General features: G+C 37.0%; 1 protein-coding gene across 1 annotated transcript in view; it reads left to right on the top strand.

Moving 5' to 3' along the window:
- Positions 1-11,482, top strand: part of kif13bb (kinesin family member 13Bb) — a 38,010-nt gene that overhangs the window by 968 nt on the left and 25,560 nt on the right. The window contains exons 4-16 of the mRNA XM_016559950.1: positions 497-590; positions 3,814-3,826; positions 4,007-4,067; positions 5,628-5,720; positions 6,640-6,820; positions 6,964-7,051; positions 7,134-7,268; positions 7,497-7,609; positions 8,231-8,342; positions 9,456-9,668; positions 9,756-9,866; positions 11,016-11,150; positions 11,358-11,482. Of these exons, the coding sequence (XP_016415436.1) occupies positions 497-590; positions 3,814-3,826; positions 4,007-4,067; positions 5,628-5,720; positions 6,640-6,820; positions 6,964-7,051; positions 7,134-7,268; positions 7,497-7,609; positions 8,231-8,342; positions 9,456-9,668; positions 9,756-9,866; positions 11,016-11,150; positions 11,358-11,482 (1,474 nt within the window). The remainder of the gene's footprint in view (positions 1-496; positions 591-3,813; positions 3,827-4,006; positions 4,068-5,627; positions 5,721-6,639; positions 6,821-6,963; positions 7,052-7,133; positions 7,269-7,496; positions 7,610-8,230; positions 8,343-9,455; positions 9,669-9,755; positions 9,867-11,015; positions 11,151-11,357) is intronic.

Below are 11,482 nucleotides of genomic sequence, written 5' to 3'. Positions count from 1 at the left end.
CACACACATATATATATATATACATATATATATATATATATATATATACATACAGTATATATATACAGTATATGAAGAGTTTATTTTGCAGAAACAGATAACTCTGTTTTTAAAAATTTTCAAAAATCATGTTTTTTATTATGTTATCATGTTTTTATTGTGTTAGTTAGCAGCTTTTTAAAGTTATTTTTTAACCTAGTCAAAATAACCCAACTGCAGTTTGACTGAGATTAACTGGAATGCACAATGAAAAAACATTTTTGAGAATTGTTAAAAACAGAGTTATTTGTTTTTGCAAATGAACTCTTCATATATAAACAAACATATTTAAAAAATGATGCAAATGTCAGTTATTTGTTCAATTACATATATAATTTAAGAAAAAAAAATGTCAGTAGTTTTTGAAATATCGCATATAAAATGCTGTTTGTGAGCGATGATGCAAACTATATTATGACCAGTTTTTGATTGATTGTTATTAATGTGCTTTTTATAGAACGAGACTTAAAGACAAAATGTGTAGTGGACATGGAAGGAAATCAGACCATCCTGTACCCGGCCAATGGAAACCTGGGAAAGGGCGACAGCAGGTAAACTGGGGTGTGTTTGTGTGGGTGTGTGATTGTATTTGGCAAAAAGGACCAATCTTTATATCTGTCTTGACAAGCCTCAAACTACTGGGGTAATCAACTAGATCTGAAGAACACGTGTGCTGCTTGCCTTTGCAGAACAATGCTAGGGTGTTCTGAGGAGTTTCTAGTGGCTATTTATTGCTCACCAGGTGAAATCATGATGAGTCTGATCACAGAGTAAAGAAACAGAATCTCTATGCAGCAGATCATTCATCTGACTTCCTGTTTTAGTCTGATTCTCTCTCTCTCTCCCACTGACATTTTCTTTTTTTCTCTACATTCCTCTTCTCCTTTGACCTTCAGTGTCCATAGAAACGAGTGAAGGTTCATTGGCAGGTCAAAGGTAACCCTGGATACTCATGATTAAAAACCTAAGAAACTAAATTACTCATGTCGCATTGGGTCTTTTCAGGCAACCTAAAAACAAAGCTGCACGGATGTGTGCTGTCCTTTCGTTTACCAAGCACCACCACATAGCTTTACAAATCTGCTTTACTTCCTGTGAATAGTGAATACAAATACTGTAGGCATTTCAGAAAAGAAAACTTTGAATGTTCAACTGTCAAAGTTTTCACTCGCAGTTTACAATAAAAATATCTTGAAGTTTGAAAGTTATATGTTCATCGTGTGTTCCTTAGGAGTTGCTAAAACTTTCGGAGTGCTAGGTGGTTACTGGTATGGTTTCTGTAGTGTTGCTGTGTGTGTTTTTTAAGCTGTTCTGGCCTGGGTGGTTGCTAGGCAGATACTCAAGTGTTCTTGGTAGATTCTATGGCATTTTGTGGTTGTCAGGGTGTTCTGGGTGGTTGCTAGGTCGTTGCCAGGCAAATGTTAAGGTGTTCTGAGTGGTTTCAAGGGCAGTATGTGGTTTGTTAAGATGTTCTGGGCAGTTGCTAGGGTGTTGCTAAGGTTTTCTGAGTGGTTTCAAGGGCATTATGTGGTTTTTAAGGTGTTGTGGGTGGTTGCTAGGGTGTTGCTAAGAATTTCTGAGTGGTTTCTAGGGCATTATATTTCATTTTATTTATATATATATATATATATATAGTACAATATGTTCCAGGTAGTTGCTAGGGTGTTGCTAGGCCATTGCTTAGATTTTTGGAGTGGTTTCAAGGGCATTATGTGGTTGTCAGGGTGTTCTAGGTGGTTGCTAGGCTGTTGATAAGATTTTCAGGGTGGTTTCTAGGGCATTATGTGGTTGTTAAGGTATTCTGGGCAGTTGCTAGGGTGTTGCTAGGCCATTGATAAGTTTTTTGGAGTGGTTTCTAATAGAGGTCGACCGAAAGTGGATTTTGCCGATACCGATAGCTAGGTTGGACCACACTGGCCGATACCGATTAATTAACCGATAGTTTTTAAAATGGATACTGAACAAAAACTAAAATAATGCTTTATTAAAAAAACAGTACCGAACCGTAGTAGTAGTAGTAATAATAATAATAAAAATGTTGAAATTAACACACTCTAACAAGGAACAATACTTTCATTACACAGCTTTCATTAATCTTAATGTTACAAATGGACTCTTATTTTAAAGTGTTGCGCTCTGTGGCGCGGCAGGATTTTCTGTCGGCTGCATTTAAATCCGCGTCTGAAGTTTCCCGCTCTGTTCAGCATGCAGTATCACGTGTCTAAACAAATAGCACATGCTGTCAGTGATTTCAACCACTGGAGGCCGCTCTCGCACTGTATAATAACAGCAGACCCTTCTCAGCCGTTCCAGCAACGGACGCAACCCGGAAAACTATCGGCATGGATTTTTGCCGATAACCGATAGTTCCAGCAAAAAACTATCGGAGCCAATTAATCGGCAAAACCGATACATCGGTCGACCTCTAGTTTCTAAGGTATTATGTGGTTGTTAAGGTGTTTTTAGTGGTTAGGCAGTTGCTAAGATGTTCTTGGGTGGTTTGTAGGGCATTGTAGGGTTGAAGACCAAAGACGATATTTTGAAGAATGTGACTAGTTGACTTCAGTAGTATTTATTTCCACACTATGGAAGTCTATGGGCACCGTCAGCTGTGTGGCTACCAATACTCATACAGGTTTGGAACAACATAAAGGTTAGTAAATTCTGACATTTTTCTGTGCACTATTCCTTTCAGACTGGTCATGCATTAAAAACTGTGTAATCTTGATAATGCTGCTGCATTTACTTTGGATGGATGTAAACAATTTTACCTATTGATTGTGTATTTATAACATTATTCTTGTTATTTTGTACCTTTTTTAAACCAGATAACGGTTGTCTGGTGTTTTAATCCATGCATATGTTGCATGCTGTGGTTTTTAGCAGTTTACTCCATTAACACAAAGAGGAGTTTGTTGGTTGTGCAGCAGAGCCTTCATCAGTCAGCAGTGTTTCATATCTCAGTCACTGATCCAGCGGTTCGTCTGTCCTTCAGCTGAAATCAGCTGTCGGTTTTGCATTGGTCGTCTGTCAGCATGCACCAAACTGCACATGCAAGTTCGTAATATTAAAGACCAGCCGGTTGCCAACCAGTGCTGGAGGATTTTTATCTGTCTTTCCGTCATTCCTTCTCTTTGTCTCCTCTTCCATTCCTGCTCCTGGTCTCTTTACAAACGGTGTGCCTGTTTTCTCCACAAGCCTTTCCTCATGCAGGAGTCTCCTCGGTCGTATCCAGCTTTTCTCAGTTTCTCAGCGCTGATCTAGTCATGTTTCAGACCTCTGCCGTAACTTGCAGCGGTTTGCGGCGTTGGCGTGCAAACAGGTTTTACAGGCTTATGCAAGAAAGTTTACTCAAATTCCATAATAATCCTTCAAAGCAAGGTTGTGTTTTCATTATGAAGCACATGTAGAGACAGCACACTCATGCAGATGCTGTTTGTCATGTAAATGATATCAGGGTGGAATTTAATTAAAGAAAATGTGAGATGAAGGAGGTTCAGAGAGGATGGTTTAATTGTGTAATTCTCTCATAATGACTGAAATAAGGCCAACATTTCTGAAATCTTCCTGAAATGCTTCAAGACTGTGTGCCGTCCTCCCGCCAACAGCAGAAATCATGTTCAGCATTCGTTTGAAATAGAATCGAAATGATTTTACTTTCACTTTTGATTAATTTAATGGATCCTTGCTGAATAAAAGTATTCCTTTCATATATACTGTATATTCTAATATTGTGTTTTTATTGTTTTTCGTTCTTTCCTTTTGTGAACGCAGGAGCAAACCAAAGGTAAGTTCTCATATGACATTTCTGCAATACATTAATGTGAACAAATGCATTACAATCACTCTATCATGAATAATGTGCATGACAGAAAGTGTGTAACTTAACTGGATTTCGACAGCTCATTAAAACTTGTGACATGCATCTGTTACACAATCTTTAGACATCTGCAATATTTCGTTTTAGGTTTTCGCATATGATTATTGCTTCTGGTCTATGGATGAAGCTGAGGCAGCCAAATTTGCAGGTCTGTTGACATTCAAAATAATTCATTTTGCTATAATGACCAACCCTTTTGTTGAAACTATCACTAAGCCTCTGTAATGTGCTTATACTGCAGTGATCTGAATCATCAGGGATCATTTATGATGGCAATAGAAACTCTTATAGACATCAATATTCCCTGCTTGTGTTTCCTTGTGAACTTTTCTGAAGAAAAGACAAACCTGTAAAACTGCTTTATCAAATCAGCTGTTCATCTGTGGTTTATCAGCTCTTTTGTAAAGGTTCAAGCAGTTGCTGCATTTGTTCATTACCTTTTTTTTTATTATTATTTAGAATAATAATAAATAAAATCTCAGTTACAGTAACACACTTACAATGGAAATAAAAGGACATTGCACTTCAAGGCATTTGAAAAACTTAAATTGAATCTTTTAAAGGAATAGTTCACCTAAAAATTTAAATGTACTCACATTCAGGCCATTCAAGATGTAGATGAGTTTGTTTCTTCATCTGAACAGATTTGGAGAAATGTAGCATTCCATCACTTGTTCACCAATGGATGCTCTGCAGTGAATGGGTGCCGTCAGAATGAGAGTCCAAACAGCTGATAAAAACATCACAATAATCCACACCACTCCAGTCCATGTCTTGTGAAGTGAAAAGCTGCATGTTTATAAGAAAAAAAATCCATCGTTAAGACGTTTTTAATGTCAAACGTGTTGTTTCTTTCTAAAATAGTCTATAATCCATAGTAACGCCTTCTCCATTGAAAAAGTCCATCCCCTTGCTTAAAAATCCACCCACACATTTGTATAGATAAAAATGAGCATTAGCTGGAAATGTGCTCACCCTCAGTCCAAACAGCTGATAAAAACATCACAATAATCCACAAGTAACCAACATGACTCCAGTCCATCAGTTAATATCTTGTGAAGAGAAAAGCTGCATGTTTGTAAGAAACAAATCCATCGTTAGGACGTTTTTAATGTCAAACGTGTTGTTTCTTTCAAAAATAGTCCATAATCCATAGTAACGCTTTCTCCATTGAAAAAGTCCATCCCCTTGCTTAAAAATCCACCCACATATTTGTATAGATCTGTTTTGGACTGTTATTGCTTGTAAACGGTGCTTGATCTGTGCAGATTTCTCTCCTGATTCAGACCAGACGACTGGTGAAGGCAATGTTATAGATAAAGGACTTGTATTTTAGCCGAAAGCAATGGTTTGAAGTCAGAAATGCCTTAATGATGTAAACGGTTCTTACAAACACACAGCTTTTGGCTTCTCAAGACATTAATTGATGGACTGGAGTGGTGTGGATTACTTGTGGATTATTGTGATGTTTTTATCAGCTGTTTGGACTCTCATTCTGACGGCACCCATTCACTGCAGAGCATCCATTGCTGAGACACTGATGCAATGCTACATTTCTCCAAATCTGATGAAGAAACAAACTCATCTACATCTTGGATGGCCTGAGGGTGAGTTCATTTTAATTTCAGAAGTTTTCCTGTATTTTGAATTGATTTTATAATGCATGCCAGTTATTCTCATTTGCAGTGTTCTCATGTGTAACTCATAGGTCAGGATGTGGTGTTTCAGTGTCTTGGAGAGAGTCTTTTGGACAGCGCTTTCCAAGGATACAACGCCTGTATATTTGCATATGGGCAAACAGGTACAGTTAGATTTGCTGGAAAGCTATCTATGCGAAAATTCTATTTTAGTCTCCATGAAAGGTTTAAGCAGAACTACTTACTGTTTCCCAGCACATAACTCACTCTTGGATATCTGCTTGTTGTGCATCAAACAAAACGCTAAAGCAAATAAAAACAAATGTAACCCTGTAAAGCTTTGCATAGGAAATAATAGTAAGAAAAACGTTGTTTTTAACCTTTAGACAAAATATTTAAAAATTCTAAAAAGAGAAGTTTGCATATATCATATAATATTATATATAGTGAGAATATGGAGTTTACACTCAAGGAGGAAAAGACTCCTTACTTTTATTCAGATAACATGCAAGTGCTGATATTTGTATGCCAAAATTAAGATGAAATTCTGATGGTAATGTAAATCAATGTGATCTTTATAACACTTTATCAGACTACTTACAAAAAATGCATATAAAAATCAGTTGTCACTCTATATCTCCAATAATATGTCTTAGTTAGATGATATTTAAATGCTTAGTTTTGTGATCAAAGCTCTGTAGTTTCAAAAACATAATGCAATGCAATACAATGATGATTGAGAAATGAACAAATCATTCCTTAAAAGAAGAGATTTGAGACGTTTTCAAGGCTTGGGAAGATCCTTCCTCCACTGAGGAACAGTGAAAGTAAAGCTTCTGGAAACAAACGTTCTTCAAAAACCTCAGATTTGAGACTCACATTTTAATATGAAAATTCATTTATTGAATTTAAATGATAAAAATTAATGTATGGATAATCAAGTAAATTTAAGTTGCTTCAGTCCGTTCTGCAACGTTTTGATCGTGTTTATCATTTAGAGGCATTTGCATATCAGTAGGCTATAAGGGTTTAAACGAAAATCTGATCTCTGATTGGTTCACGCTTTATCTGGATGGTCTGCAGGCTCAGGAAAGTCGTACACGATGATGGGAGCGGCCGAGCAGCCGGGTCTGATCCCGCGACTCTGCAGTTCTCTGTTCCAGCGCAGCGTACAGGAGCAGAGGGAGGGCGAGAGCTTCACCGTGGAGGTGTCCTACATGGAGATCTACAACGAGAAGGTGCGAGACCTTCTGGATCCCAAAGGGTGAGTCCGTAGATCTGCTTACATATAGATCGTTTTCCAATTAAAGCCCATATTCGATTGTCTGTGTTCCATCAGTCATGAAAAACCTGGAAAAATCACTCATTGTTGTTCTTCTAAACGAATTGGCGTGATGTTCCTCTCAGGAGCCGGCAGGCGTTGAGGGTCCGGGAGCATAAGGTGTTGGGGCCGTATGTAGACGGTCTGTCCCGCCTCGCTGTGACCAGCTACAAGGTTCTTCCGACACCTTCACCTACGTTAACGCTCTCAATGCTGAAGCGGGAAGATTTTGATCAGCTTTGGTTTTGTATGTCAGGACATCGAGTCTCTGATGTCGGAGGGGAATAAATCCCGCACTGTGGCGGCCACAAACATGAACGAGGAGAGCAGCCGCTCGCACGCTGTCTTCAACATCATTCTGACACACACGCTCCGAGACCTGAAGACTGGGGTGAGATGCAGACTGACCTCTCCCTCATCTATTTAAAATAACTAGCTATTTATGTTTTCAGGAGAGCATGCAAATGGTGTTTACCAGTGCGAAAATGACTAGCACAATACTAGTGTTTTTTGGCACTGAGCATCACATTTTCAAAAAATGTCAAATTAAACGTATGGATTTTTTGTTGTCGTTCAGTTTGGTGCAACTAGTGATATTGTGTGGATGGTGTTATTTCAGACGAGTGGAGAGAAGGTGAGTAAACTCAGTCTGGTGGATCTGGCCGGCAGTGAGAGAGCTGATAAAACTGGAGCTGGAGGAGAAAGACTCAAAGAAGGCAGCAACATTAACAGGTCAAACACACACGTTTGTTTATATCTTGTTGGGGATTTTTTACTTTGTTGTTCCTAAAGTAATTAATTTGATTAATCGGCTGATATGTCGCCATTTTGACACTTTATGCATTGGTAAATTAAAAGAAGTGATTTGATTTTTGTAAAAATGTGAAGGAAGAATTTGTTTAAATAATTTTTAATGAATTAATTTTAAATATTAATTCATTATTTTCTCATATTTACAAAAGTTAATTAATTTAAATAATTGGCTGATATTTGGCTGTTTTTTCTTTGACACTCTCTATTTTTTGTGAAGAATTTGTGAATAAGTATTTATTTAAACTATTTTTAGTTAATTTATTTATTTTAATTATTTATTGGAATAATTAATTGCTTTCTCAGTCATTTTTTGACTTATTCATTTGTCTATAATTTTTTTCTAATACATTTTTGGTCCCATCATATTGATATAAGGTTGATTAAATTGAGCAATTTTTAATTTATTTCTATCAATCATTTAATCGTTTAATTTAATAAATGTATTTATTTTGTATTTTATTTCTTTATTTGGTTTCACACCAACACTCCATCATTTACACACATTCAGATGTGTTCTTGTCATAATGTTTTTGTGTTCAGGTCCCTCACAACTCTTGGACTGGTGATTTCAGCCTTGGCGGAGCAGGGCGCAGGAAAAAACAAGAGTAAATTTGTTCCGTACAGAGACTCCGTGCTCACGTGGTTATTGAAGGTGATGATTAATTTTATTTTTGTACTTTTAAGAATCTGGTAGTCTTCAAGGAGTAGTTTGGTCCAAAATGAAAAATTTGTCATTATTTCCTCAGTCATGACATTCAGTGCCTGTATGCTGTTATTTTAGCTGTAAAACACAAAATGAGATTGTTTTTAAAGAATCTTTATGCAGCTTTTTTCAAATGCAATGTTCAAATTGGCTGTCACCATTAAAGTGCCCCTATTATGGGTAATGAAAGGTTCATATTTTGGTTTTGGGAGTCCCCAACAACAGGTTGACATGCATGTAAGGTCAAAAAACACTTTCATTGTCTTATAATATGCATTTATTTTTACCTTACTTGCTCAACGACTCCCAAACGATTCGCTCATTATGGGTTATGAAAGGTTCATATTTTGGTTTTGGGAGTGTCCAACAACAGGTTGACATGCATGCAATGTCAAAAAACACTTTCGTTGTCTTATAATATGCATTTATTTTTTAACTTACTTGCTCAACGACTCCGAAACGATTCGTTTAACGATTCATGTTTCCAAACCCCTTCTTTGCGTGACGCTAATCTGCGGTGATTGGTCCGATTGGTCTCATTTTCATTTAATCTCGCCTGTAATGCCTAAAGCAGTGTTTGTGAGCGCAGTGCTGCTTTGTGTACAGCGTTACCGGGGAAACCGCTATTTTATCGCTCCAAAAGCGGCACCTAGTGGCAAAGAATGAATTTGCATTTTCATTCAACCAACTGGAAAAGATCAACAAGTGGGTGGGCAATATGCTAATGTTTCATGTTGACTTCAACATGAAGCGGCTTGTGATTCGTTTTAAAAACGACTCGTTTCAATGATTCAGAGTCGACTCTTTCTTTTGAGAGACAATAACTTTATACACGGTGCACTTTCAGATTTAGAACTTTGCAGGATGTTTTCATTCAATTAGAGCTGTTACACACGGCATGAAAGGTCATTTTCAAAAATCCATAATAGGGGCACTTTAAATCTCAAAAAGCAGGTTCATATGAGTTGTTATTTGCTAAGAATTCTATGGAAATGATGCCATAGGTTTGGCTTTGTTTCACTGAAACTCTCTGATGTACTTTCCTCTTTTTTTGCACATCAGGACAGTTTAGGAGGCAACAGTCGCACCGCTATGGTTGCAACGGTGAGTCCAGCGGCCGACAACTACGACGAGACTCTGTCTACACTACGGTACGCCGACCGGGCCAAAAGCATCGTTAATCACGCCGTGATTAACGAAGATCCAAACGCCAGAATCATCAGAGAGCTGAGAGAGGAGGTGGAGAAACTCCGCAGCCAGCTGACCGAGGCTGAGGTACTGCACACAAACACCTGCCTGCTGTGTGACCTCCAGCAACAGCGTTCATCAGTGTGTTTTCTGTGTGTGTGTGTGTGTGTAAAGTCAATGAAAGCTCCTGAGCTCAAAGAGAGACTGGAGGAGTCAGAGAAGCTGATCCAGGAGATGACTGTGAGCTGGGAGGAGAAACTGAGGAAGACTGAGGAGATCGCACAGGTATTAAACACACACACACGTGCATATATATCAAGATTTTTTTATTGTATATAGATATTTATTTTTTGTGAATTGAGTAAATATTAAGCATAATTTTAATTATTAAACAAACTTTTAATTATTTAATTACATGATTATTTGCCCCTTTCACATTTATATATTTATTTATTTATTAATTTTTATTTAATGCTTTTTATAATAATTTTTTGATCCCTTCATATTTACATAAATGTACATATTTTCATACAAGATTAATTGCCTGATGTTTGGCCATTTTGACACTACCTGCATTGGTAGATTGTGATTTAGGTAGATTATGTAAAATAAGCATTTATTGAAATAATTTTAAATTAATTATTAATTTATTGTAATTATTTATTTAAGTGATTTAATTGCCTTTTTTGACAACTTTTATTTGTGACCCTGGAGCACAAAAGCAGTCTTAAGTCGCTGGGGTATATTTATAGCAATAGCCAAAAAAACATTGTATAGGTCAAAATTATAGATTTTTCTTTTATGCCAAAAATCATTAGGATATTAAGTAAAGATCATATTCCATGAAGATATTTTGTAAATTTCTTACCGTAAATATATCAAAACTAAATTTTTGATTAGTAATATGCATTGCTAAGAACTTCATTTGGACAACTTTAAAGGCGATTTTCTCAGTATTTAGAGTTTTTGTTCCCTCAGATTCCAGATTTTTAAGTAATTGTCCGATCCTAACAAATCATACATCAATGGAAAGCTTATTTATTCAGCTTTCAGATGGTGTATAAATCTCAATTTAAAAAAATTGACCCTTATGACTGGTTTTGTGGTCCAGGGTCACATTTTATTGATTTTTAATAAATTTTTGTCTAATACATTTTTGTCCCATCATGTTTTATATATATAAAATTCTTTTTTTTTTTTTGGGTGGGGATCAACCTTGTGGTACTCGTAATGAAAACATGATGGGACAAAAATAAAACTGGAGTACAAAATACTATTTCAGTGCATAATTGTTTTAATTGTGGGCATGTCACCACATGGAGTTTTGTCAGGATCTTCTGCATTTAAAGAAATGATAAAACCCCTGAGGACAGTCAACAAAACACAGAAGTGTGGTTGACATTCCTCTGAACTGAAGTGTGTTTGGCTCTTCAGGAGCGACAGAAGCAGCTGGAGAGTTTGGGAATTTCTCTGCAGTCGTCTGGGATCAGAGTCATTGATGATAAATGCTTCCTGGTCAACCTGAACGCAGACCCCGCCCTCAACGAGCTGCTCGTCTATTACTTAAAGGTACAGACACTAATTAATAAAGATCAGTGTTACGTCTCTGCTTGAATATTTCATATAAAACTATTCGTATGCATGCATAAATGGTTGATTGACTATCAGCTGTTTTTTATTTTTTTATTTTTTATTTTTGAAAGCGGCATGTTTTGGTGGAGTTGGCGTGGATGAGGTGTTGTGTTTTCATTGACGTGTGTGTGTGTTGATGTGCAGGAACACACTCGTGTGGGTTCTGCAGACTCTCAGGACATTCAGTTGTGCGGTTTGGCAATTCAACCGGAGCATTGTGTTATAGACATCAAACTAGAGACGGGAGTCACGCTCAGCCCGAAGAGAAA

The sequence above is a fragment of the Sinocyclocheilus rhinocerous genome, unplaced genomic scaffold (genome assembly GCF_001515625.1).
Source record: "Sinocyclocheilus rhinocerous isolate Xijiao unplaced genomic scaffold, SAMN03320098_v1.1 scaffold228, whole genome shotgun sequence".
NCBI lineage: Eukaryota > Metazoa > Chordata > Actinopteri > Cypriniformes > Cyprinidae > Sinocyclocheilus > Sinocyclocheilus rhinocerous.
Note: the sequence above shows the minus strand (reverse complement) of the source record. Positions and strands in the feature narration are given on the sequence as shown.